This window comes from Trichechus manatus, unplaced genomic scaffold (genome assembly GCF_000243295.1).
Source record: "Trichechus manatus latirostris isolate Lorelei unplaced genomic scaffold, TriManLat1.0 scaffold00034, whole genome shotgun sequence".
NCBI classification, from domain to species: Eukaryota; Metazoa; Chordata; class Mammalia; order Sirenia; family Trichechidae; genus Trichechus; species Trichechus manatus.
The window spans coordinates 21,003,323-21,030,211 of record NW_004443970.1 but is presented as its reverse complement, the minus strand read 5'-3'; the positions used below and the strand labels follow the sequence as shown (position 1 = coordinate 21,030,211).

Here is a 26,889-nt window from a genome sequence, read left to right as displayed (position 1 = left end):
AAGAAGGTTGTTACTACATGGAGGCACGTTGCCTCCTCGAAGTATCTTGTGGGCCAAAATACCCAAAGATCCTTGACTAGGATGATTCTGTGGCCTTCTTTTTTTAACTCTGGGATTTCTGGGATTTTGTGAGATGTGCTATGTAGCCTCCTATCTCATGTGAACAGTTCCCTAAACACATAATTGGGCCCCGTCTGCTCCTCGGGCGGTCATGCTCTGCACACACACCACAGCTCCCAGGCCAGGCGAGCTTTGGTGACTCTGCATGTGAGTCTTGCTGCCCTCTCTCAGCAAACACCTTCTTCAAGCCTCAGTTTCAATGTCGCCTCCTCCGGGAAGCCCTCTACTACCCTCTCCCCACCTCGGCTCCCTAGCATACACTTCATCATGTCAACAGACTGTGATCAATGGTGTTTCATATATGCCTAGCTGAAGGGCAGGCACAGTCAAACCTTATTCATCTTGCATCCCCAGAACCTAGCAGAGACTGGCACACAGTAGGCACACAAAAAACGTGATGAATGAGCAAATGATCCAAACACTGGAGATAAGGTTTGTTATTTGTTTTGGAAGGACATGAAAATAAGCAATTGAAATCAGGCTGATGGGGTGCACCCATCTGTACCTGGGAAAACTCTGGCTTGTGTTTAGGCAATGTCACCGTGTGCAGCCGGCCTCGTCACTCATGCTGGGTGCTTTGCGGTGCCTGACTTACAAGGAAGGGCTGCACATATTGGCAGAAGAGGTCCAGAAAGGGGGAACAAAATTGAACACGGAGGTTAGTAAGCATGTGGCTATCAGACACACAGCATGCATAGCCTGCAGATTCTAGCACAGGAAAGCCTGAACGTTGCCTTGAATATCTTAGTATTTTAAAGTATAATCTTACAATAAACAAAAGGGAACCAATAAAATATCTACAGCACATGTTGTAGGATAAAATACTTTTTACCCAAAGTCTTGGTGGGTTGAAAGAACGCCATTAGGAAAAAAAAAAATCAAATACCTCTAACACAATATTTTAAAATTACTTGGTCAGCAGGTTTAAAGAAGTATTGAGAAAATGATTAAAAAAGAAGAAAGTTGTACATGGCTTCATAGATTTCTTCCCCAAGCAAATATCCCAGGCTCATCTCCAGTCCTACACAAAAAAGTGCTGATCCTGCATTCTCTCTTTTTGCCTTCACCCTAAATACCAGGACGTTAAACAGCGTGATTCAGTAACATAAGACCAGTAGAATTCATTCAGCGTTGATTCTGTTGCTGCAGAACTGTAAACAGTCTTATAAGCCTAAGATACCATTACATCAGCATTAGAGGACAGATAGAATTTTTCCTAAAAAGACAAAATAAATCTTTATACATAGTACTCCTAAAAACAGAAATCAACTTCAAGTTCTTTTCGAAAATATAATAATCTGCAGGCTTTTTCCCTAGCGAGAGCAATCTGAAATCGACTTTCCAAAGGATGGCAGTTGTAAGCTCTGTCATATCCCACCCCGCAGGCTCATCATAGCAAATCGCCCTAACCACACATCGCCTGGCTGGAGGGACAGTGTTAACGAGTGTTAAAATAAGAAGATTAATTTTTTTTTTATCTGGGTCACTGATTGAAGATGACAACATTTAAAAGCTCTGCTATTTTTTTAGTGTTTGAGTGGAGAGAATACTTTTTAAGACAATAACATTTCAAACCATACATCATTTCTGACCACACAATTCTTATCGAATAGATAGAAAATTACTCAAACTATGAATCTCACCTGATATGATATTCTTGGTTTGGTTTTGCACCATCTCAGGTATGTCATTAAAGGATTTATAGCCCTAAAAAATATTTTAAAATAAATTGATGTACACAGTAAGTAGAAGAACAGTTAACTAGTACTCATTTTCAGCTTAGTATGGAATTGTCGTTTCTATTGTTGGCTGCCGTTGCGTTGGCCCCGACTCAACAGCAACCCCGTGCATAACAGGATCAAATTGTTATGGTCCACAGGGTTTTCCTTGGCTGATTTTCAGAAGTAGATCACCAGGCCTTTCTTCCTAGTCTGTCTGGAAGCTCCACTGAAACCTGTTCAGTATCATAGCAATATGCAAGGCTCCACAGACAGGTGGGTACTGGCTGCCCTTGAGGTGCATTGGCGAGGAATCGAACCCAGTTCTCCCAGACGGAAGGTAAGAATTCTACCACCGAGCCGCCACTGCCCCCTAGTATGGAGTAGAGACGCAAAATAAAAATATAACACTCATCTTAAAGCTGAAATTATCAGTCTATGGTCATCAAGAATCTAAAAATATTCCCCTTTAGGGAGAATCTTCTTTGAATTATCATATCCACCAAAGATTATGTTAAAAGTCTTTTCATACAGGATGTCTCAATAACTTTAAAACCTTAACGTATTTACTCATACAGGTCCAAAGAATTATGATGTATAGATATAACTATACCAGTGGTTCTCAACTGGGGGTGATTTTCTCCTCAAGGAGAATGTCTGGAGAGTACTGCTGGCATCTATTGGGGTACAAGCCAGGGCTGCTAAGAAGTATGCTACAATGAACAGAACAACCCCCACAACAAAGAACAATTTGACCCGAAGTGCCAATAGTGGCAGGGTTAAGAAACCGTGGTCTGTACAATATGTCATGTGCAAATATAAAGTGAATTTCTACAAACAGAATCTTATTTTTCAACACAATTACAAAATGAAATTGGAGATCTAGTCTCACAGAAAAAAAAAAAAAAGACCCAAAAAGCAGCTGACACAGAATACAAATGCAGTGAAGCTAAAACAAAGACAAAAATAGCCAAGTGAAGCTATATCACTTTCGGATTAAATCCATGAGAGGGAAATGCCATTATTTCTAGATAACTACAGGCCCAGCCCTTCCTCTGGAAGGCGCTTAGTCCGTGTTTATTGTTCTTTGCTGTATTTAGCAGTCTGCTAGGAAGCACTGCGGTGCTTATAATCCATCTAGGATGTGTGGTCCCAGCTAGTTTCCCTTTTAACCTAAAAGCATCAGGTACCATAAAATGAATGTCACAACTTCTGTTTCCTCAAAGGTGACTGAACCATCCCAGCACACTAGTGTTTGAGTTGGTTTTCTATCTGCCTGACCCTCTATACTTATCTGCAATTGACTTGCTGAGATCACCCAGCTTACAGATTTAATTCTTGGCCAAAGCACCTCAAGCACAGCCACCACCCGTCTGCTAGTGAAAGCTTGCATGTTGCTATGATGCTGAACAGGTTTCAATGGAGCTTCCAGACTAAGGCAGACTAGGAAGAAAGGCCTTGCTATCTACTTCTGAAAATCACAAATGAAAACCCTATGGATCACAATGGTCTGATCTGCAACCCATCATGGAGATGGTGCGGGACTGGGCAGTGCTTCATGCATGAGGTTACTATGAGCTGGGGGCTGACTCGACAGCAGCTAACAGCAACAGCTAAGCAAAGGAGGAGGAGAGAGAAGAGAGTGACAGGCAGAAGACACACATGTGCACATGGCAGAAGTGGGAAGAAACCGAAGGAAAACCATTGTGGCAGACTCTGGACAGAGCAATAGAGTATCTTGCATAAGAGTCTGTTATGGACTGAATTGTGTACCCCCAAAATATGTGTTATAAATCCTAAACCACTATACCTGTGGATGTAATCCCATTTGAGAATAGGACCTTCTTGGTTATGTTAATAAGACCATATCAGTATAGGGTGTGTTTTAAGCCAATCACTTCTGAGACATAAAAAAACAGATTAGGCACAAAGAAAGAAGCACAAATGGAGGGGAAGATGCAGGCCACATGAAGATCCCAGGAACAGAAGCTGAAAAGAGACAAGGACCTTCCCCCAGAGCTGACAGAGAGAAAGCCTTCCCCTAGAGTCAGTGCCCTGAATTCTGACTTCTGGCCTCTTAAACTGTGAGAAAATACAGTTCTGTTGCTTAAAGCCACCCACCGAGTGCTATTAAAGCAGCACTAGCAAACTGAGACAAAGTCATTACGGATTACGGAACAACTCCCAATAAAATTTTAGCCCCAGCAAGGCAGAGATTGTGGTTTTCTTTTTCTCTTTCATGGTCCTAGCATGGTGCTTGGCACAAAATAGGTGCTAAATAAAAATTCCTTGGATGGAAATGAGGAACAAAATTACCTGGAAGATAACAGCTCTAACCCTTGTTGGTGACCCTTCTCCAGAATTTCACCGCTTTTTTGGTTTCTTATTTTCTAAGCACGTCTACTGTATTTTTCCCAAAAACATACCTGTTCAACCAGGTCAGTCAAATTTGTTCTAAGAATGTTGTTAACACTGTTAAGTTGATCATGCACAGGTGGGAGCTGAAAAGTTATAAAACAAAATATAAGGCAAGGAGGGCACCCTCAAAATCATTCCTCATAAATTCCTCAAATAGTCAAGTCTCAAAATCTCAATTTCATTTCGAATAATAGAATATTGTTTGGGGAAAAGGTCATCTCAAAAATGACCTTTAGAAGTGCTAGTTTTAGATGTTTGGAGGTCTTCTGGTGGAATCAGCTAAAAATGAGGCAAAGAAATTTAACAAAAATTTATTATGTGTGACCTCACAATTTCAAGTACTGGATATAGCTGCAAACAAGCCTTTTCAAAATCACTTTTAAAAGTAATACAGTCAGTAGTTATGTTGGTGAGTGGTTTGGAATAAATTTTTCATTTAAAGCATCACAGATGGATTTAACTGCATTGGAAAAATCTGCTGCAAAAGCCGTCTTTGAAGTATTGAAAAGCAAAGATGTCCACTTGAAGACTAAGGTGCACCTGACAGAAGCCCTGGTGTTTTCAATTGCCTCATATGCCTGTGAAAGCTGGACAATGAATAAGGAAGACTGAAGAAGAATTGACACCTTTGAATTGTGGTGTTGGCGAAGAATATTGAATATACCATGGACTGCCAAAAGAACGAACAAATCTGTCTTGGAATAAGTACAACCAGAATGCTCCTTAAAAGCAAGGATGGCGAGGCACGTCTCACATACTTTGGACATGTTGTCAAGAGGGATCAGAACCTGGAGAAGGACATCGTGCTTGGTAAAGTAGAGGGTCACTGAAAAAGAGGAAGACCCTCGATGAGACAGATGGACACAGTGGCTGCGACAATGGGCTCAAGCATAGCAACGATTGTGAGGAAGGCGCAGGACTGGGCAGTGTTTTGTTCTGTTGTGCATGGGGTAGCTATGAGTTGAAACCAACTCGACAGCACCTAACAACAACATCTCTTAACTAATATTGGGACAAATATCGCCATGTGTCTCCTGACACTATGTACCGAGAAGGACATGATACCACTACTGTGATATCCTTCACAAATACGCATAACCGACATGTAATCATGATGAGCATTTTATAAAATAAATGGCTTGCAGTCTTCAGAAATGTCAATATTACAGAAGAAAAAGACAGACTGACAAACTGTTCCAGGTTAAAGGGGACTAAAGAGACATGACAGCTGAAGGCAATGTGTGATCCTAGATTGGATCTTTGACTGGGAAAAGAAAAATAGTTGTACAGGACACTATTAGAAAAATTGGCAAAATTTGAATATGAGGTGTGGGTCAATGTTGTATGCCCTGATTTTGATAACTGTGTAATGGCTATGAAAGGTTAGGAATTGCACTGAAATATTTAGGGATAAAGGGGCATGATGTCTGCAACTTATTACCAAATGGTTAAGAAAAGAACAAAATGTATATTATTTTATGCATTTATATTTATACACATAAAATAATATGAATAGATACATGATGGATGGATGGATGGATAAAATGACAAGCAAATGGGCAAAATGCAGACAATTGATGAACCTGGGTGAAGGGAGCAGACAGGGGTTCCTTGTACTAATCTTGCAACTTTTCTGTATGTTTAAAAGGAAATCAAAAAGTTATCCCCAAAGGACTCAATCTGAAACATCTTAAATGCAAGCTCCCATCCTAAGTTGGGATGTCTAAAACTGTCCGATGTCTCCAAAAGTGGTTCTGGTAGATATGCAGATACAGATGTTGAAATGTGAAGTGCTTGAATAAAACTGTCACATGATATGTGAAAGAGAAAAACGTGTACTACATTAGTATATATTTTTATATAAAATGTGATAATGTACATATATAACTAAATTAGTAAATTAAATGTCATGAATAGACATAAAAATTTTAGCTATATCCTCAGACCATTATATAGTCAAGTTGCCCCCATTTTTTTTAAACCTTTTCTTTGGGAAAACAGGGAATTTGCCTTATATTTGGGCATTGTTGTTAGTTGCCATCCGGTCTGCTCCGACTCACGGAGACCTTATGTACAACAGAACCAAGTATTGCCTAGTCCTGTGCTATCTCCATGATTTTTGAAATCTTTGAGCCCATTATGTTGAATATTATAGCCCATCATATACTGAATGTATTAACTTTTAAAAGTATACATAACTGTATTCTGCTTTCTTTTTGCTTTGTAAAGCTGAATTCCTTCTAACGTTTTCCATGAAATTCCAGAGAACTCCCTAGAAGGGATTCACCATTCCACCTCCCCTCCAGCCAAAGCCAGGGCAGAGTTGTGACTCAATGACCTGGAAGGCTGACAGGGACCCGAGGTTATTGCCCTCCAACCCAGGCCATAGTGCTCCTCACAGGTTCACCCACACTCCGCCCTACCAAGCTGTCCTGATGACACCACGGCCTAGCAGGGTCCACATCTCCTCACCTGATCAAGGTTGATGTTAATATCCAGCTGGCCGAGAGACTTTCTGATGTCATTGCAGGTTGCAGTCACCATCTGTTCAGAGCACGTCGAGTCATTGAGCGAGTTCTCCAGCTCGGTCCTGATGTTGCTCAGGCTGGTGTTCAGATGTTCAAACCCACTTTCAAGTTCCTCCAAGGTGTTGTTCACCTTCTCCAGGGCCTCTTTGGTCTCTCTGATGGCTGTAGGGATACAACAGGTACAGAACAAAGGCACTTGCTAGGCTGGCCATAGCAGAAAGTCCCTTCTCATCTACAAACATGGCCTAAAGGAATTTGAGATAAACTTGTAAAGGACACTGGAAAGAACCAGAAAAGCCCACTAGGAGGGGTAGTCTTCGAGGAATACAATACAGCCCTAAACTCCTGGGCAGCTACTCTCACCAACCCAGCTTCCCTCTAGGGTCACTTGCAAGCAAGAAGCAGGGTGTGAGCACCAACCACAGAAATGCGATAAGGTCCCCTTGGAATGACCTTAACAGACCAGCAAAAGAGCAGCAGTGGCCAGAAAAGGCATCATGGCCATAGCATTCCCCAGCCTTGAAGAGGTCAGTCCAGGCAAACTAGTATCTTCAATTCCAAGCAGTTTTAATCAGCAAAAAATTCATTACACCCAGAAATAGTTTAGCTAAGAATATTTGTCTTAGTTATCCAGTGCTGCTGTAACAGAAATACCACAAGTGGATAGCCTCAACAAAGAGAAATTTATTCTCTCACAGTCCAGTAGGTTACAAGTCCAAATTCAGGGAGTCAGCTCCAGGAGAAAGCTTTCTTTGTCAGCTGTGGAGGAAGGTCCTTGTCATCAGTCTTCCCTCAGACTAGGAGCTTCTCCACGCCGGGACCCCAGGTCCAGAGGACACGCTCTGCTCCCGGCACTGCTTTCTTGGTAGCATGAGGTTCCCCTCTTTGCTCGTTTCCCTTTCCTTTTTATCTCTTGAAAGAGAAAAGGTGGTGTGGGCCACACCCCAGGGAAAAATCTCTTTACACTGTATCAGAGATATGACCTGGGTAAGGGTCTTACAATCCCACCCTAACCCTCTATAACATAAAATTACAATCACAAAATGGAGGACAACCACACAATACTGGGAATCATGACCCAGTCAAATTGATACACACATTTCTGGCGGGACATAATTCAATCCATGACAATAGTCAAAGAGCTAGAATTAACTATAGAGCAATAGTTAAGGACACGTTTGAGATTCGGGCAGGTTTTTTAACCCACCCAGTGGCACTGCAGAAGAAAGACCTGATGATCTGCTTCTGTAAAGATTAGTTAAGAAATCCCTTGGAGCTTAGTTCTACTTTGTAACACGTGGTGTCTCAGGCTGGTAATCCAAGATTGGCAGGTAAGACAGTAGACTGCTGGCTCACAGGCTGTGGAGGCCAGTGAATCCCAAGATTGGCAGGCAACATGGCAGGCCAATAACCAGAGGTTAGATAATGACGATCCAGATGCAGGATCCAGAGCAAGCAAGCGAGATTTGCCAGAATGTCTATATATTTCATATATATATTGGATGCAGGCCATATCCCCAAAGAAACTCCCCTTACAACTGATTGGCTGATCACTTCAGATCACATCATGAAGGATGACTACATCATTACATAACTGCCAAATTACATCATTACACGACTGCCAAATTACATTATCACAAAACTTCCAAACTACCTCATTACATAACTGCCAAACCACTGAGAATCATGGCCCAGCCAAGTTGACACACAACCTTAACCATCACACATGGGATCACCATGAGTAGGAACTGACTTGACAGCAACAGGTTTTATATATATACCTATATATAAATGCTTCCCTGTCATGAAATCACAACAAAGGGGCCTCGCCTCTCATCCCAGATTTTCTAGAACGTTGTTATAGCACCTTCAGGAAATTCTTTCACCTTTCAGGATCTCAGTTTTCTCATCTGTAACTTAGGGAGCTCACTGGGTTATCCCCTGGTTACTCTGAGGGTCTGAGATTCTAGGCTATGTCTTAACGGGTTTGTGGGGCTGTTAGCTGCTGTTGAGTTGGCCCCCGATTCATGGTAACACCATGCAAATGGGATGAGACCTTTGTGAATTGTAGGGTTTTCACCAGCTGATTTTTCAGAAGTAGATTGTCAAGCCTTTCTTCCCAGGAGATGGTATCACCCATGTTAACTAGGTCTGATGGGGTAACAACAATCCATGTCATCCAAGATGGCACTGTCACCAGCCTTAAATTATTTACTAAGAGCCCAGGGGAGGCCTGTAGGATTGAACTGCATGACCCTTTGTCCCAATCTATCATCTTAAAAAAAAAAAAAGTTGCCATTGAGCTGATTCCAACTCATGGCAACCCCATGTGTTTCAGAGTAGAACTGAGCTCCATAGGGTTTTCATCGCCTGTGCTCTTTTGGAAGCAGATCACCAGGCTTTTCTTCCAAGGAAGCTTTGGGTGAATTTGAACCACCAACTTTCGGTCAGAAGCTGAGTGCTAACCATTTGCACTACCCAGGGATTTGAATAGAAAATCTCATGACCTGTTTTCAAACAATCTTTAACCTTGAATTTTGGTCCAGTTATATCTCAACAATATTTAGGACTATAATGAATAGTCTTTATCAAACAGCCATTCTGGGTCTCAGTAGCTCATGTCTCCCACCTACCTCCCAAGATTATCAGCAAAGTATAGCCAAGTACCTGGCTCATATTAGAGGCTCAATAAATATCTAACATAGCAAACAGGAAACAAAGAACACGGCTGGAACTAGAAACACACATGCCAAAATACACCTCATATTACAGTCCCACACCTCACATTTTAAGGTTGTGTGGTTTACCTCCAGTAGGCCTTTCCACTTTGACTCAAGAAAGTTATTTTAAAGCCAGAAATAAACAACAACAAATGAAGGATTATAAAGTAAATTGATGACCCAGGAAATGTGCGTGTTTTTAGGGTTACAGGTAATATTCTCAGTCACGTCCCAAAAAGAATTTAGAGGTAATAAAGATATATTTTCCAAAAGCTTCAAAGCATTTTATGTCATGAAATATTTATTGGGTCATAACTCTGGGAGTCACTCCATGCCTACCAAGATCACTTATATTATGCATCTGAAGTAAGCAGGAAAGATATTTCTCAGATTCTCAATTTTAATTATCATTGTACCAGCCCATAGCATAGCTCCTTTATAGGTCCTAACTTGCAGCGCAAATATGATTTACACAAAGGAATTTACACAAAAGAAATTTCCACTGTCTCCAAGAGCCACTAAACACAGAAGTCTGCAAAAAATTTTTAGCAAAACTTTGCTGAAACCGTTTATTAAACAAGTTTTAAGAAGCTCTGGCAACTCCAGAGGCTAAGTTTTAACTTACACAGGCTGACATAAAAAATATATAACTTTAATAATAATACAGGACAGACTAAAGAGAAAAATAAAATCTATTTAAATTGTCTCTTATCCAAACAGAATTATAATTCAAACATTAGAAATTGTTGGAAATTTTGGTGAAAAATAAAGGTACACGCCAACCACACTGCATCATTTATACACTGTTAACACAATCCTTTACCTTTAGAGAACAGATACATAGTTTTGGAGCTGCAAGAGATCTTGCAAGACCAGCATCCCAAATACACTGACTCACAAGGGATCCGGGGTGCAGGGATGCCTGAGATCATCTTGTGGCCACACCAGTTCTTGAATCCCAGTTTCCAAACTCTTCCTTTAAAGTTAGACCATGCTGCTTTCTCGTGGATGGGACAGCACCACCCTGCATCTTAACACCCCTAAATGTACCTGGAATACCATCTAGTATAGTCCAAGTAGCACAGGTTTTATAGTTGGACCAGAGTCTGCAATCCCAACTCCACTACTTACCACCTATCCAATCTTGGACAAGCTACATTATCTCTTACAAACCAAACTAAACCTGTTGCTGTCGAGTCGATTCTGACTCATAGTCACACTATAGGACAGAGTAGAACTGCCCCATAGGGCTTCCAAGAAGCGGCTGATGGATTCGAACTGCTGACCTTTTGGTTAGCAGCTGAGCTCTTAAGCATTGCGCCACCAATGCCCCCATTATCTTAGCCCCATTCAAAATGAAAGGAGACACTGCCCGGTCCTGCACCATCCCTATGATCAGTTACTATTGGATTGTTGTGATCCCCAGGGTTTTCACTGGCTGATTTTCAGAAGTAAATCCCCAGGCCTTTCTTCCTAGTCCGTCTTAGTCTGGGAGCTCCACTGAAAACTGTTCGGCATCACAGCAACGCAGAAGCCTCCTCTGACAAATGGGTGGTGGCTGTACATGAAGTGCATTGGCTGGTAATCAAACCCAGATCTTCCACACGGAAGATGAGAATTCTACCACTGAACCACCAATGCCCTCAAAGCATAGAGGAATCCCCCAGAACCACAGCTCATGCCTTTTCCAGGCCCGCCTAGGGAACGTGAAGTTAGTTGTGAGTTCTCATCACTTCCTCTCATACCATGCTCCCTGGGCCGCCAGCAACAGCATCATCTCCAACACACTAGAAATGTAAGTTCTCAGGCCAATCCCAGCCCTCGTGAATCATAAACTGTGGGTGAGGCCAGCAGGCTGTGTTCTAACAAGCCCTCTAGGCAAATCTGACGCGCTTCAGTGTGAGAAGCGCTGGTCTTCCCCAGCAATTGTGCAGCTTCATTCCTTGTCTGACACCGGCTCAGGTGTTGGCTGACACCACTGAGGTCAAGGCTGCTGCCACTTTTGGGCGTGGTTTTACCCTCTGATATAAAAAGACACAGCAGGCAGTGCTGCTCTTCTTCATGTTGCATATATGCACATCACACACACCTGGAGCCACCCAGCCATCGTGACCACACTGCTGCCCTAAGTACAGCAGAGAGGGAGATGAAAACAAGGGGCTCCTTGACAACGCTGCTCAACCCCTCAATTAACTAACCTTGGAGCTGCCTTCCCACCAAATATCTTCTCATGTGTGGTAATACGTTTCCTATTGTTTAAGCCATTTGAAGGATCAATGGCATGGATATCACATCAGTGTCACCTTCAAATGACCTCTAATTATAGCTTATAAAACGTGTCTCCAAAATGCCCAAAACAAATGAAAATAATTTTATTCTCATTTATAGATAGGCAGGGAGGGAGGAAGGGAGGAAGGAATGAAATAGAAAGCTTCATGGTGGCTAGGACAGGAAGGCAAGAGACATGGGACTTTGTAATGGCATCCCTTCTCAGGGCTTCACTTTCCTTGGCTGGAAAGGAAATGGTTGGTGATATGGAGAACGGATGTATGGAGACATTTGAGGCATCAACAGCAGAGGACACACCTTCAGGCTGCAGTGGACCCTTTGCAAGGTGAAGGAGGACAGGGGAAGTGCCTTTCAACACACCATCTTCACAACCCCGACCTATTCTGCACATCATCCTGTTTCGGAACACTGGTTTGAATCACTGAGTTGCAAGGAGGAAAGAGCACCAAAAGGAATGGACGTAATTTTCTAACTTCCCCCAGTTCACTCCTTTATGGAATTGAAGGACCAGTCGACAGCATCTAACAACAACAACATGGTACTGAATGAATAAGGAAGAACAAAGAATTGATGCCTTTGAATTATGGTGTTGGTGAAGAATACTGAATATACCATTGACTGCCAAAAGAATGAACAAGTCTGTCTTGGAAGAAGGACAGCCACAGTGCTCCTTGGAAGCAAGGATGGTGATACGTGACTCACGTACTTTGGACATGTTGTCAGGAGGGACCAGTCCCTGGAGAAGGACATTTTGCTTGGTAAAGCAGAAGGTCAGAGAAAAAGAGTAAGACCCTCTACAAGATGGACTGACACAGTGGCTGCAACAATGGGCTCAAACATAGCAATGATTGTGAGGATGGCAGAGGACCAGGCAGCATTTTGTTCTGTTGTACATGGGGTCACTATGAGTTGGAACTGACTCGATGGCACCTAACAACAACAACATGGTCTATTTTAGCAGGAATAGTAGCTCATGAAAGTAAAATTCAAACTGGCAAAACCACAAGTATCTAACATAGATGAAACTGGCCTCCATCAAGTACTCCAGCACAGACATTTTCTCAACTTTTGGAAAGGCCTAGAAGGTCTTTTTTCATTGCTGTTGAAAATGAAATTTATTAAAATCTGCTCACTTATACCATTTTCTGTGGCTGGCTTAAGATCTATATGTATATTCCTAATTTCTAAAAGTTGTTTTTCCAAGGGGAAGAGGAAAGAGTAATCAATAAACTTCTATAGCCCTAATAGTACCTATATCTATATGGTACTCATCTTCTATAATGGAGTCAACAAACTTTTTCTATAAAGGGCTACCCATTGCCGTTGAGTCGATTCTGACTCATAGAGACCCTATAGGACAGAGTAGAACTGCCCCATAGGGTTTCCAAGGAGTGGCTGGTAGATTCAAACTGCTGACCTTTTGGTTAGCAGCCGAGCTCTCAACCACTGTGCCACCAGTGATTCATAAAGGGCTAGATAATAAATGTTTTAGGTCTTGCAGGTCATATGGTCTCTGCTGGAACCACTCAACACTGCCATCATAGAGTGAAAGCAGCCATAGATGATACCCAAACAAACAAGCATGGTTGAGTTCCAATAAAATTTTATTTACAAAAACAGGTGGTGGCTTCCTCTCAAATTCTGCCGCTATTATTCCAAATCACTTTTGGACCATGAGTACACGACCTCTGGCACAAGCTTTAAAGAAAAATATTGTGACAGTGTTTTCATGACCTGTGTACATGGTCACACACTGTGGCTCTCACCTCACCTAACTCTCAGGAAAAACAAGAAATGGGGGGGTGAACTCACGAAGTCCAGGGCCTTCTGGGTGGGAACTTTCTCTTGGTGATTTCTTTCACACTGCTTACCTGTTGCCATGGCCTTGATGTCATCAAGGACAGGGATCACCTTAGGTCTTAGTTGATCACGAATTCCATCTCCTAGCAATGGTTTAACATCTAGATTCAAAGAAGCATAGAGTAAAAGACCATGAGGGGAGGTTCCATTTATTTCTTCACCTCTTAGCACTCATTTGCTTCACACTACAGGATTTCACTGCCTGAGAACTATTTTTGTCTCTCCTGCTGTGAAACCCCATTTCTCATTTTAGATCCAGTGTAAGTGTTGACTTTTGAATGGAGATTTCTCCACGCTCCTCAAAATCTCCATGGCTGGCCCAATGAGAAACTGGAGATGAAAAATTAATCACCACAGACTTGGTATTTCCTTGTACTAGGAACACAGTTTTTATCATCTTGAGCTGTAACTGCTCGTGCCCCTAATCTCTTCAGCTATAAAACAAAACTAATTACTATTTAGTTGACTCTGACTCGTGGCAATCCCATGTGTGTCAGAGTAGAACTGGGTTTTCAAAGACTGATGTTTTTGGACGTAGATCATCAGATCTTTCTTCAAGCAGCCTCTGGGTGGACTCAAATCTCCAACCTTTCAGTTAGGAGCAAACACGTTTACTGCTTGTACCTTCCAGAGACTTCAATCTCTTCAGGTAGACCAGGGTTTCTCAACCTTGGCACTATTGACATTTTGGGTGACGTAATTCTTTGTTGTAGGGTGCCATCCTGTGTATTGTAGGATTAATACAGCGGGATTAATTAGCAGCCTCCTTGGCCTCTACCAACAGATGCCAGCTGCACACATTTCCCCCTCCAGCTGTGACAACCGAAAATGTCTCCAGACATTGCCAAATGTTGCCTGAGGTGCAGAGTTCCTCCAGCCTCCTGGCTGAGAAGAACCACTGAGCTAGGCTGTGTGTGAGCTCGCTGTGGGCACTCAAGAAGGAGCAACTGCCCACCCCTCTATTCCCAAAGCTCACTGGTTTCTCTGAGGCTGTCTGTTTCAATCTTTGATAGTGGACCCAGGAGAGAACATTTCCTCTCTCACATGGGGAGGAAAGAACAAGTGCTTATGATAAGAAAACAAAAGCATTCTTACAATGAGTGCTAGAGTTTAATCACTGAGTAACACATTGCGAATTGGCAACATCTCTAGGGATTTTTTTTTCATGCACAAATTGTAGAAACAGTGTGCTTCACTTCTCAGTCTGTTTTATGGGTGATTGGCATCGCATGTGTTAGCCAAAGCAAACAAACAAAAGACTTGAGGTAACTATAAATTTTACTCACTGTTCAGATCCAAGATTGCCCTTTCCTTGGTGGTGTTGTACTGGCTCAATATATAGTTGATTTGCTTAAAAAAAAAAAAAAATTAAATGAAACTTCCCCTTCTAAGATCCTTATCCTGAATCTAAAATACAGAACATTAAAAAAAAAAAAATTTTACATTTTCTGACACAGAGTTCTTCATACCACTCCAAAACTTATTGACATAAAACATGATTTGTTGTTTCTCGTGATTCTGTGGCTTGGCTATGGGGATGTTCTGGTTGGGGCCGACATGGCTGGGCCAGGTTGGGCCTCTCTCTCTATGTGGCCTCTCATCTTCCAAGTGGCTAGCCTGGACATTTTTATGTGGTGTTCCCAGAGTTCCCAGCAGCAAGAAAGTAAGAGTGGGCACTGCAAAGCCTCCAGAAGCCTAAGTTCAAATCTAGCACAAGGTCATGTTCACTGCAGTCTATGGGTCAACGCAAGTCACAAGGACAACCCAGATTCAGAGGATTAGGAAACAGATTCACCACTTGATGGGAGGAACTACAAAGAATCTGTGACCATTTGTAATCTATCACATTGGACCCGTTTTATTTAGGGGCCATTACTGAGCTGGCCTCTGAAAGGGCTGCTTACCCTCCTGACTACTATGTCTTACAGACCTGTTTCCCCACACCCTCAGCAACACTGAATGTTACCATTTTTAAATAGATATTGCCATTCTTCTCAGTGAAATGTGTGTCACAGTTTAAATTTTCATTTCTCCAATTACTAGAGTAAGATTGGTGTGTTGTTGCTGGGTCGCATTGAGTCGATTCTAACTCATAGCGACCCTATAGGACAGAGTAGAACTGACCCATAGGGTTTCCTAGGCTGTAATCTTTACGCAAGCAGATCGCCAGTCTTTGTCCTGAAGAGCTACTGGGTGAATTCGAACCATCGACCTTTGGCTTAGCAGCTGAGCACTTAACCATTGAGCTACCTGGGCTCCTTAGAGTAAGATTAAACACCTTTTAATATTTTTGGCCAGTTATATTCCTTCTGTAAATTGCTTATTCACATTCTTTGTCCAGTTTTTTATAGATTGCTCCAGCTTTTCATGTATTTTCAACCAGGTCAGTTTCCCCAAAATTGGTAGCAACTTACTATCTTTCCAAGGTTACAAAAGCAATCTCCGACTTTCACCAGCCATGGTTGCTATCTGGCTATTTAACTTTTGCCAACTTTTAAGGAAAAGAAGACTTCCTTTGGAGTCTTTAGAATGACCGGTAAATATATTATGAATTTCTATTCCCAGATTGGGAAAATGAAACATTTTCCTCCGTGAACAAGCTTGAAAATACAAACATGATTCGTTTCTTTATTCTCAATATTTAAAAACAGCTTTTTTTTTTTCTCTCTTTTATTTCCAATCACTTAAAGAAAAAACTAGTATAACATTTAATGTTCTACTACTTGTTTTTGTTGTTAGGTGCCGTCAAGTCAGTTCTGACTCATAGCAACCCTAGGTGCAACAGAAAGAAACACTGCCCTGTCCTGCGCCATCCTCACAATTGTTATGTTTGAGCCCATTGTTGCAGCCTCGACTTGGAAGAACACATCCCCGTGTGAGGGAGCTCGTGGATTCTTGTAGACTTTTTTTAATGAATCCACTAGGAGGGCATCCTCCTCCCCACGTTGGTACCCATGAGCTCAGCATCAGAGATTTGTACTGGGTCCTGCCCAGGCACTTTCTGGATAGATCCACATGGTCTGAAATACAGAAAAATGGTATCCTCCCATCACTGCCCTCCAGCCACCCAGTTCCCTTCCCCAAAAGACAACTTCTGTGTGTTCGTGTGTCTTTTCCAAAGAATTTTACACACATATACGTATATTAGCAAACAGGTGTTGTAAAGCAGAAAGGTTACCAGAATTTTCATTACCACAAAAGTAACTTTATGCAAACAGTGGGGAGTTAACTATATTGCCAAAAAGAAAGGATAATGGGACCCAAAGATTTTCTTTTAAAATAAAAAAAGAGAGACATACTCCTACAATTAAGTACTTTTATCATATGTACTATTATTTCATGTTACATCATTAAATAAAATAATATAAAATAAAAACACCAATCCTGAAAACTATGACTTCCGTACTCTTTTGAAAACCACTTGCTGGGCCTTTATTTCTTCATCTATAATATTAAAAGATAACACCTGTCTACATTGATTTACTGGAGTTCTAGAAGGTCCAAGTGAGGTTTCAGATAAATACTCTGAAAAGTCAAAAAGGCAAAGCATCACGGGATATATAGGTTGTGGTTTTTACCGCTGGCGTTTCATTCAGGAACGTTCGTAAGTCTTTGAAATTGCTGTCTGCCAGTTTCCGAGTCCTTCTGATCTTCGTCCTGAGGTGGTGGTTTGCCACAAAACCATAGATGATGCCAATGCTGTAGGAAAAGGAAAGGAGAAGGAAGAGCATTTACTGTGTGATTCGCGGGAGGGCTGTCTCAGTCAGGTGCCGCCAGGGATTCCTGAGCTCAGCCACAAGCTCCCCCCACCCTGCTGTCTCCTGCTACAGTAAAATTCCACAGTCAACCCACCGCCAAAAAGTGGGCCAGAAACATGACTCAATCATCTCAGAAAAGATGAATATCCATTTCAGATAAATATCCATTTCTGTGTCCCTGGGTGGTGCACAGAGTTAATGCATTCAGCTGCTAACCAAAGGGTTTGAGGTTCAAGTCCACCCGGAGGTGCCTTGGAATAAAGGCCTGGTGATCTGCTTCCAAAAAAACCAGCCATGGGAAACCCTACGGAGCACAGCTCTACTCTGACACACATGGGGTGGCCATGAGTCAGAACTGACTCAACAGCAACTGGTTATTATGTTAAACATGAATCTTATAAATGGAACAATATTCACAAAAAATTGTGGATGAAATAGAAGTTGCAAAGGATATAAGGCAGCGTGTGTAATATAGCCCCAGTCCTGTACAAATGCAAACGATGTATATCCACCCTCATACGTACACCAAACACACCCCATTTGCATACCTCCGTACCCCGCAAATAAGACTACAAGGAAATATAACAAATGATAAGAGTGGCTTGAGTTTGCTAATGCTTTTAGTTTCTGTAATTGTCTCTGTTTGTTTCTGTATTGCCCAGGTTGAAAATAAACATGAATTACTTTGTCATTAAAACGCTATACGAGAAGCCACACACAGAAGAGTATGCTATTATTTCATTTATATAAAATATAAAGTCAAGCAAAATGATGGTGTCAGAAGTCAGTGGTTATGCTAGGGGGAGGGATGGCCAATGATGAAGTGTTCTGTTGCTTGATGGGTAAGTTCACATCGTGGCAATTCACGCACGTGTACTTATGATATGGACACTTTTCCCATGTATAACATACTTCAATAAAAAAGGTCTGAAAATGCCAGATAAAAGGCATCTTGTGTGAAAGGCTACTCTACATGAAAAGTTTAAAAAAAAAAAAACAACCATATTTTCAAGCCATCTAAAATGTCTACATTTAATAATTTTAAAGAGTTATTAATGCTGACTAGTTACTAATAATCCCTTGATTTAAATTAACTCAGCCAATTGGCCTGTCTTTGTCCCAAAGCCTTCAAACATTAAAATCCTAAATTTAAAAATAATTGCCAAGGCCCTACTGGATTTAGCCACTAGATGGCAGCAAGGAATTACAGAAACTCATCTAACAGGTCACTGAATATTTTACCGACAGAAGTTAACACAATTTTTAGTAACCATCCAATGGAAGGTGTGGATATGGTTCTAAAGCAAAGTTATGCAAATAATAGGCAAACTTTGAGGGAAAAAATCTTGATGCAGAAAATAAATACATTGCCTCTTCTGCAAGAGCAATGTTTGTGCTTTGTGCATGCATGTATTTACATTTTGGGTAACTAAGCGGTTTCAGCACTGAAAATCCTGTGTCCCCAGGAAACCTGAGTAAACTTGGACAACTAGTCATCCTATTTACAGTCATTATATATTCCAAGGGGCATTAGCTCATTGCTGGTTCAACTTAAAATATATTTTCCCATAGCACTATCCTGTACATGCATTAGATACTTCAAACTAATCTAATCAATCCTATTAACACTCAACATTGAGTAATATTTCTTATGGTTGAGAATGTGTGCTAGACTTTACTAAGACCAGGAGATCTGAGTTCTAATCCTACTACTGCCACCAACTCTAATGGTGCAAACTTGAGAAGGTCATTTTGCCTCTCTGGGCTTCCGCTGGTGTCTCAAAACTGAAAATTACCGGTAAATTAGATTCTCCTTCTTGAGCAGCAAAGGAGAGGGGTACTGGGTGTCCATAAATGCAGTAAGATTTCTATCTTTTTCAGGTTTGGGTTCATTCTGATGATAAACTTTAAAAAGTGAATATTAACCATCTTTTGTGCCATTTGGAATAGCTTCCTTATAGTCCATTACTGGCTCTCAATTTCAGTCCTAAGTCTGCATTGGAATTTACGAAGCAGACATTACACCACAGCAATAATAGTTATTAAATAATGCACTCATGCCAAGTAAAGGCTAAACAACCCCAAAATAAATAGTTTTGAAGTGCTGGGAACAGAAAAAAAAAAGTTGAGTCATAACAGTGGCACCTGGAGCTTATTCACTATGTTCAACTCAAAACATCTCTATACTATGCTGAGTCAGGGTTATCGCCTGAATATACCGCCCACAACAGGTTTTACCCTGGGGGCCCTCACTCTCTCTCCCCAGCATGCCCAAATTCTTTTTGTCATTCATCAAGCATCAGATCCATGCTGTCACATAAGAAGTCAGAGTGAACTTGGGAAACAAATGCTAAGTCCAAGCCTACTGCTGCTCATCCACCTGGCCTTCACCAACCCATGAATGGGGGAAGAACCTCCTTGTCTTAAACTCCTAGAGGGCTCTCTGAAATTCCGACAGAGTTGTTCTCATTTCAGGAGCCCTGGTGGCTCAGTGGTTCAAGTGCTCAGCTGCTAACTGAAAGGTTAGTGGTTTAAACTCACCAGCTGCTCCACGGGAGAAAGATGTGGCAGTCTGCTTCCATAAAGATTACAGCCTTAGGGATTCTATGGGGTAGTTCTACTGTGTCCTATAGGGTTGCTAGGAGTCAGAATGAACTCGATGGTAACGGGGTTTTTTTGTTTTTTTGTTTGTTTGTTTTTTTGAGTTCTCATTTCATGCTCTATTTTGTTTTTATTTCTATCTATGTTTAATTTCTCCTATGTTGTTGTGAGCCGTTGAGTGGATTCCAACTCCTAGCCACCCTACAGGACAGAGTACAACTGTCCTGTAGGGTTTCCTAGCCTGTAATCTTTACAGGAACAGATTGCTGATCTTTTCTTCCATGGAGTGGTTGGTGGGTTCAAACTGCCAACCTTTTGGTTAGCAGCCGAACTCTTAACCACTGTGCCACCAGGGCTCCTAATTTCCCCTATAACACCTTAAATTAAGAAGAGGCAGAAACTGTTTCCTAGTCAACTTTGTATAACCAACACCAGTTGCCATCAAATCGATTCCCACTCATGGCGATCCCATGTGTGCAGAGTAGAACTGCTCCATAAAGTTTTCAAGGCTGTGACCTTTCAGAAGCAGAATGCATGACCTTTCTTCCGAGGTACCTCTCGGTAGGTTCAAACCGACAACCTTCTGGTTAGTAGTCAAGCCCTTAACCATTTGCACCAATCAGGGACTCCAGTCAACTTTGTGTAACACAGGGTTTCTTGTCCACAGTGGGTGCTCAGTGGAGGTGGGTGTAAGTGTTGGGCTGTGATTTCATCTGGTCCATTTAGAAGACTAGCCAAGGGTTTGGGGTATCTAACTCTGAAACTGCCTTTGTCCTTTTATTCAATAATTGCCTTTACTCACACTGCACGAAGATCATCAATCAGTAAAATGAACTTCAATACAACACTGAATTTCAATGCAACTTATATAAAAAAAGACCTACATTTCTGCTAATCAATAATGCATCCAATTAAAATTACAGCATTGAATTCTGGAATAAAGTTCAGCAATTTTCAGACCCATAACACGTTGTAAATTTTATACGTCCTTAAAAGAAGGATGGCAGATTCAATGCCTAAACGGGTAGACATATGGGGGCTGGGAAACCAAGAGAGCTGCTCTGTAGTTCTTGCCAAGTGCCACCATGATGGAATGCCCACTACTGCCGATCTTCTTCTGATCATTCATAAAAATTTCGAAATCTGCTTTCTTATGTGAAATCTCTCAAGTTTTTAAATGTTAGCGACCAGTTTAAAGAAGAAAACTTTACATACTATGTATAGCAATTGATGGTCTTCATTTAAAATCTCTAATTTAAATCTTCTATTTAAATACAAATAGAGAATAAATAAGTTATGCTTTTGGGAAATAACATTATTTTTGTTGTTGATTAAAAACAAAAATGCTGTTACGTTGCTCCCAACTCATGGAGGGCGACCCCATGTGTGTCAGAGTAGAAGTGAGCTCTATAGGATTTTCAATGTTGATTTTTCAAAAGTAGATCACCAGGCCTCTCTTCCAAGGTACCTCTTGGGTGGACTCAAACCACCAACCTTTTTGTTAGCAGCTGAGTGCATTAACTGTTTGCACCACCCAGAGACTCTGTTGTTGATTTAAAGACTTCTTATTTGGTTTCAAAGCCCTGGTGGCACAGTGATTAAGAGCTTGGCTGCTAACCAAAAAGTCAGCAGTTCGAATCCACCAGCTGCTCCCTGGAAACCCTATGGGGCAGTTCTACTCTGTTCTATAGGGTGGCTATGAGTCAGAACCGACTCCACAGCAATGGGTTTGGTTTGTTTGTTGTTTTTTTGTTTGTTTCAGTATTGCTTAATGTATTTTTTAAGCCAAAACAAACACATGAATTAATGTTTTTGTTTTTTCAACAACCAACGATCAACTATTAGGATATGAGGATACCGAGGGAAATTTATCCAACACCAAAAGGGATTAAACTCCAATGAATATCAGTTTTGGGGCATTTGACATAATGCCTTTAAGCTATCAACGTGCTTTTACGCAGCACAACTAAATCTCTTGCAATTTTTTTTTAAATCTCTTGCAATTTTTAGCAAGATAGGAATTATTATTTTTGTGGCATATTAACATTATATCTTCTACATTTTATTATGGACAAAACCAATTTATATTTTAAAATAAATACTCAAAGGAAAAAAGTCTAAACCTTTCAAATTTGTAGCTAATTTCCTTCTACAACTTCTACTAACTTGATGAAATAAGCAAATGAAAGCCAAATAAATGCTCTCAGTCTGTAACTTATCTCTTGTTTTTTAAAAGATATTTTTTTAAAAACTTAAATTGTAAATAAACTACCTCTCTCATTCACCTTAAGAAAGTCTCATAATTTTCAGGCATGTTCTAGCTCAATTTCTTTTCTAGAATCTCGTGGCCACCAAGCCAGGAATTGATAATCACATCCTAATAAAAAAAGAACTTGGAAAACATTGACCTTCTTGAAAATGACTGGGATTCAGTTTCGACCAGGGTCATTGTAAGAAAAGCTGACCGATCATACTCAGGAACTTAGAAATATACTGTAGAAGTCAAAGTAATGAATGCAAAGTTCCTCCTCTCCCCTCAGAACCTTGAAATTCTGAAAAATGCAGTGATGACAATAGCAAAGGAAAGAAAGGAAAGGAAACTTGGCTTTTTCTGGAGTAAGACACGTCTGCTTAAACAGTCAACAGCGAGAGGTGGAAATCCAGTCTTCTGCTGATGGTCAAGCAGACTGCATAAACATATGTCAGTGTCTACCGAATTCTAGCATTCCGCAGCTGCCTTTGGAAAAACTCAGACAGAGAAAGCACATGAGCACATATATTCCCTAACAGGGCGGTAGGGTGGGGGATGTTTTTCCCTAACATTTAAGCCTGTCTGAATAAGTTAAAAAAAAAAATAGAATTAAATTTTTTTAAATTAAAAAGGATGGATGAAAAATTAGATTGGTGTGCTCAGTACTAACTTAAAAATCAACTTCATTTAATTGTCACTTAATAGGAGCTGTGAAATGGGATAAATATTTCGTTACTGAGTCTGACAAAGGGCAAGTGGACGTCTCTGGGTTTCTGGAAGGACTCTTTTTTTTACCATATAGAAAAATTATTTATCAATAGTATCTAATGTATGTTGAGGCCAATGTAAGACAAAGGCCCTGCATTAAACAAGAGAAAATGCCACTAACACCTCCTTTCTTTCTCTTTCTGCCTTCTCTTTTATCGACATTCTTTCTCCTCTCATTTTTACCTAATCTTCTCCTTTCTATCTAATCATAAGATAGAAATCTTCACTTTCCCTGGTGTTTAATCTTCCTTGCTAGTTGTGAATACTTTCACAGGATACAGAGCCATTATTCATCTCATGACTTTTAAGATATCTGCAAACCAATAGAGGTTTCAAAAGGAAGACACCAAAATAGCTGTTGTAAATCAAAAATTTCGAGGCAAAGCAGTTTAAACCCCTAGCCTGAACTTAAAGTAAACAGAAGAATCTCAAATACTACTCTCATTTAGACAGATTTATAATTCATATTTAATGTCCATGTACTCTATGAAATCAAATTAGTTGTACATTTGTCACTTAGCCTTAAACAGCTGATCTACTTTGGTTTAATTATACTGCAATCTAACATTGTGAATTTCAAATTAATAAGTTCTACTTGGGTGGGAAAAATATCTTCACTGAATGTGTAGGAGGCTGTAAAATCACAGTATATATTTTAAAAACAATTTTCTATACTAAAATGTACACAGAAGAAAAAACATCTGAATTTGTTTGATGGGCCTGAGTTCTTGAAAATAAAAAGTATATATATTTTACATATGAATGGAAGTTTACTTCTGGCTTTGTAACTTTCTTGTTTATATATGTTAATATTTTAAACATAAAATAACTAATTCAAGTGGTTCAAAGTGAACTATAACATACATATATAATTACCAAAAAAAAATTCATTGCTGTGGAGTCAATTTTGACTCATAGCAACCCTACAGGACTGAGTAGAACTGCCGGCCCCATAGGGTTTCCAAGAAGCGGCTGGTGGATTTGAACAGCCGACCTCCTGTTTAGCAGCCAAGCTCTTTAACCAGTGCACCACCAGGGCTCCAAATACTTATCCAGGTAAATGAATAACTACACGTAATAAAGAATTTTCCTGGAGTTATATGTATTTATGTCAATTGAAAGCTCCTAACTTGTTAAGTAAGCAAACGCTGTAACAAGAAGATCCAAGGGCAAGTATTTCCAGATGATACTCTCTTGTCTGAGCCTCATCTCTCGTGTCAAGTGTGTATGGAAAGGGAACAGCAGAGATGTCCAAGTCTTTGGATAAATGAAGCATGTAAGTCTCCGGCTCACAGCAAACGCACAGGGCTCCCCGCTGGGTCTGCCAGGTCTTTGGGCTGTAACTGACATTTTTCTGGTAGCTGGGGAGGACGTAATGGCCCCATAGCTGTAGGGTCTGTGCATTCCTGAGCACTTCAAACACACAGCAGAGAGAGACAGGGCCATCTGGAATTACCACTGACCCAATCCTAAGCTGTCTTCCAGAAGCCAATGTGAAGAAACGTTCTAATTATTGACTAAAAAGAGAGTGAGAGAGATAAAGGCAGGCAGACACAGAGACAGAGAAGGGGAGAGCCCTCCTCCCCGCAATCTCACAGAGAGAGCACAATTAGCTCCCTGTTAATCAACAGGCATTAAGTTAGCTAACATGTTCATTTTGATCCTGTTGGCACATATTTTGTTAAGGTCTATTACTTCACTATTTTCAGCTAAAGTATGTCTTTGTTGAAATAATCACTACTCTTGAATAAGTGGTAATGCATTTGGGGCTTTTTGGGGCCTTTTTTTGTTATTCAGGAGTCCCTGGGTGACACCCAGAGGTACCTCAGAAGAAAGACCTGGTAATCTGTTTCCAAAAGGTCACAGCCTTGAAATCCCTATGGAGCACAGTTCTACTGTGCACGCATGGGGTTACCATGAGTCAGAATCGACTTGATGGCAACTGGTTTGGTTTGGTTATTTTGTTATTCAAATTCAACATTTATTTTAATTAATGTAGTAAGCAACACGAGTGTGGTACGTAATTCGAGACAAACCATCTATCTATACTAAGAAGTGAGTTCCCTTCCCTCCCTATCCACATCCCTCAATTTCCTTCCCAGAGGGAACCACTCTTACCAGTTTCTGCCCAATCCTTTCACATCTGCTCTGTACCAACATGAGCATGTGCTTATGTCTCCCTCCTCTCTGTTTTTATCGTCATTACCATGTTCTACACATGGCCTGCACCTGCTTTTTTCACTTCCTCTATTTTGGGGACAGGAGCCCTGGTGGCACTGTGGTGAAGCCATTCAGCTGCTAACCGAAAGGTGGGCGATTTGAACCCACCAGTCGCTCCTTAGGAGAAAGATGTGGCAGTCTGCTTCCGTAAAGATTAAAGCCTTGGAGCCCTATAGGGCAGTTCTTCTCCGTCCTATAGGACACTATGAGTTAGAACCAACTCGGAGTTAACAGGGTTTTGATCTTGGAGACTGTTTCATATCAGCATGTCTAGGGCTGCCCAGTCCCTTTCAATGGGGGTACTGAATTCCAATGAATTGTCATCCCAAACTATGTATTTTATAGGTCCTTATTGAAGGACATCATGCTTGGTAAAGTAGAGGGTCAGAGAAAAAGAGGAAGACCCTCAACGAGATGGACTGACACAATGGCTGCAACAATGGGCTCAAGCATAACAACGATTGTGAGCATGGAGCAGGACCGGGCAGTGTTTTGCTGTGTTGTACATAACTTCACTATGAGTTGTGTTGGAATCGACTCCACGGCACCTAACAACAACAGGTGATGGACATTTGTGTTTTTCTAGTCTCTTGGTGTGGCATTGCACTGGCTATCCTACAAAAGGAAGGTGCGTTAGAGTGCATTTGACACTGAGGAGCAGTTATAACAAGTTCGGTGACCCCACCTGGAATCAAAGCACAAACTAAACTTGTTTTCCCTGTGATTGAAATTTTTGTTCTTTCAAATCAATAAAACCTTTGTTTTCTAGTAGGAACCACAATAGGGAACCTCAATTAAAAAGAAAAGATAAAAGCATAGCTGCTCTGGTTTGGGGGGAAGAGAGGGATACAGGCACTGAAGACTCAGCCTTCTTTCCCCAACCTAATCCTCCTAAAAAAAATAAATTTTCAAAAATAAGTAAGGAAAGAAAGAAAGGACACCCAGATAGACTGATTTTTAACTATTTTTTACCCATTTGACACATCTGTGCCTCCCGTATAGAGCTGCAATGGGCTACAAATGAAAGATGCTTTGAGTGAGGCAAAATGGTACAAGATGATGTTTTTCAAACTTCAGTAATTCCTGTGCCGCCAGCAGCATTTTCACGCTGACTATAAGTATTATTTAATGCTTACTTTTCTTGCACTCCCAGGTTTTTAATTTATTTTAAAGAAAACTTGTTATCCGTACATGCATGGAAAAGCACTATCATTTACCATTAAAAAAAAAAAAAAAGTTGCCAAGTTGATTCTGACTTATGGCAACCCCGTGTGTGTCAGAGTAGAACTGTGCTCCATAGGGTTTTACAGTGGCTGATGTTTCAGAAGTAGATCACCCGGCTTTTCTTCCAAGGAGCTTCTGGGTGAACTCAAACCTCCAGTCTTTTGGTTAGCAGCTGAGCATGTAACCATGTGTGCCACCCAGGGACTCCCCATAAATACAAAGTAACAGTCAAACTCTGAAATGATTAGAATTAAAACATGGCTATGTGTCTGCCACTGAAAATTACATGGAGGTGGTACCACAGCTGAGTATACTGCATGGGGGAAAATACGAGGTCTCTGACAAACTAACCAAATAAGGGAAAAATCAACAACAACAGCAACCAAAAATAAAAATTAAATTAAAAGAAAAAAA

The 26,889-nt window shown here is 40.9% G+C and overlaps 1 protein-coding gene across 1 annotated transcript in view; it reads right to left on the bottom strand.

The window, feature by feature from the left end:
* PROM1 (prominin 1) overlaps window positions 1-26,889 on the bottom strand; it is a 124,940-nt gene that overhangs the window by 53,190 nt on the left and 44,861 nt on the right. Inside the window, exons 4-9 of the mRNA XM_023730251.1 lie at window positions 17,232-17,352; window positions 14,940-15,003; window positions 13,665-13,754; window positions 6,729-6,946; window positions 4,265-4,339; window positions 1,764-1,827 (exon numbers count right to left, since the gene is read on the bottom strand). Coding sequence (XP_023586019.1) covers window positions 1,764-1,827; window positions 4,265-4,339; window positions 6,729-6,946; window positions 13,665-13,754; window positions 14,940-15,003; window positions 17,232-17,352 — 632 coding nt within the window. The remainder of the gene's footprint in view (window positions 1-1,763; window positions 1,828-4,264; window positions 4,340-6,728; window positions 6,947-13,664; window positions 13,755-14,939; window positions 15,004-17,231; window positions 17,353-26,889) is intronic.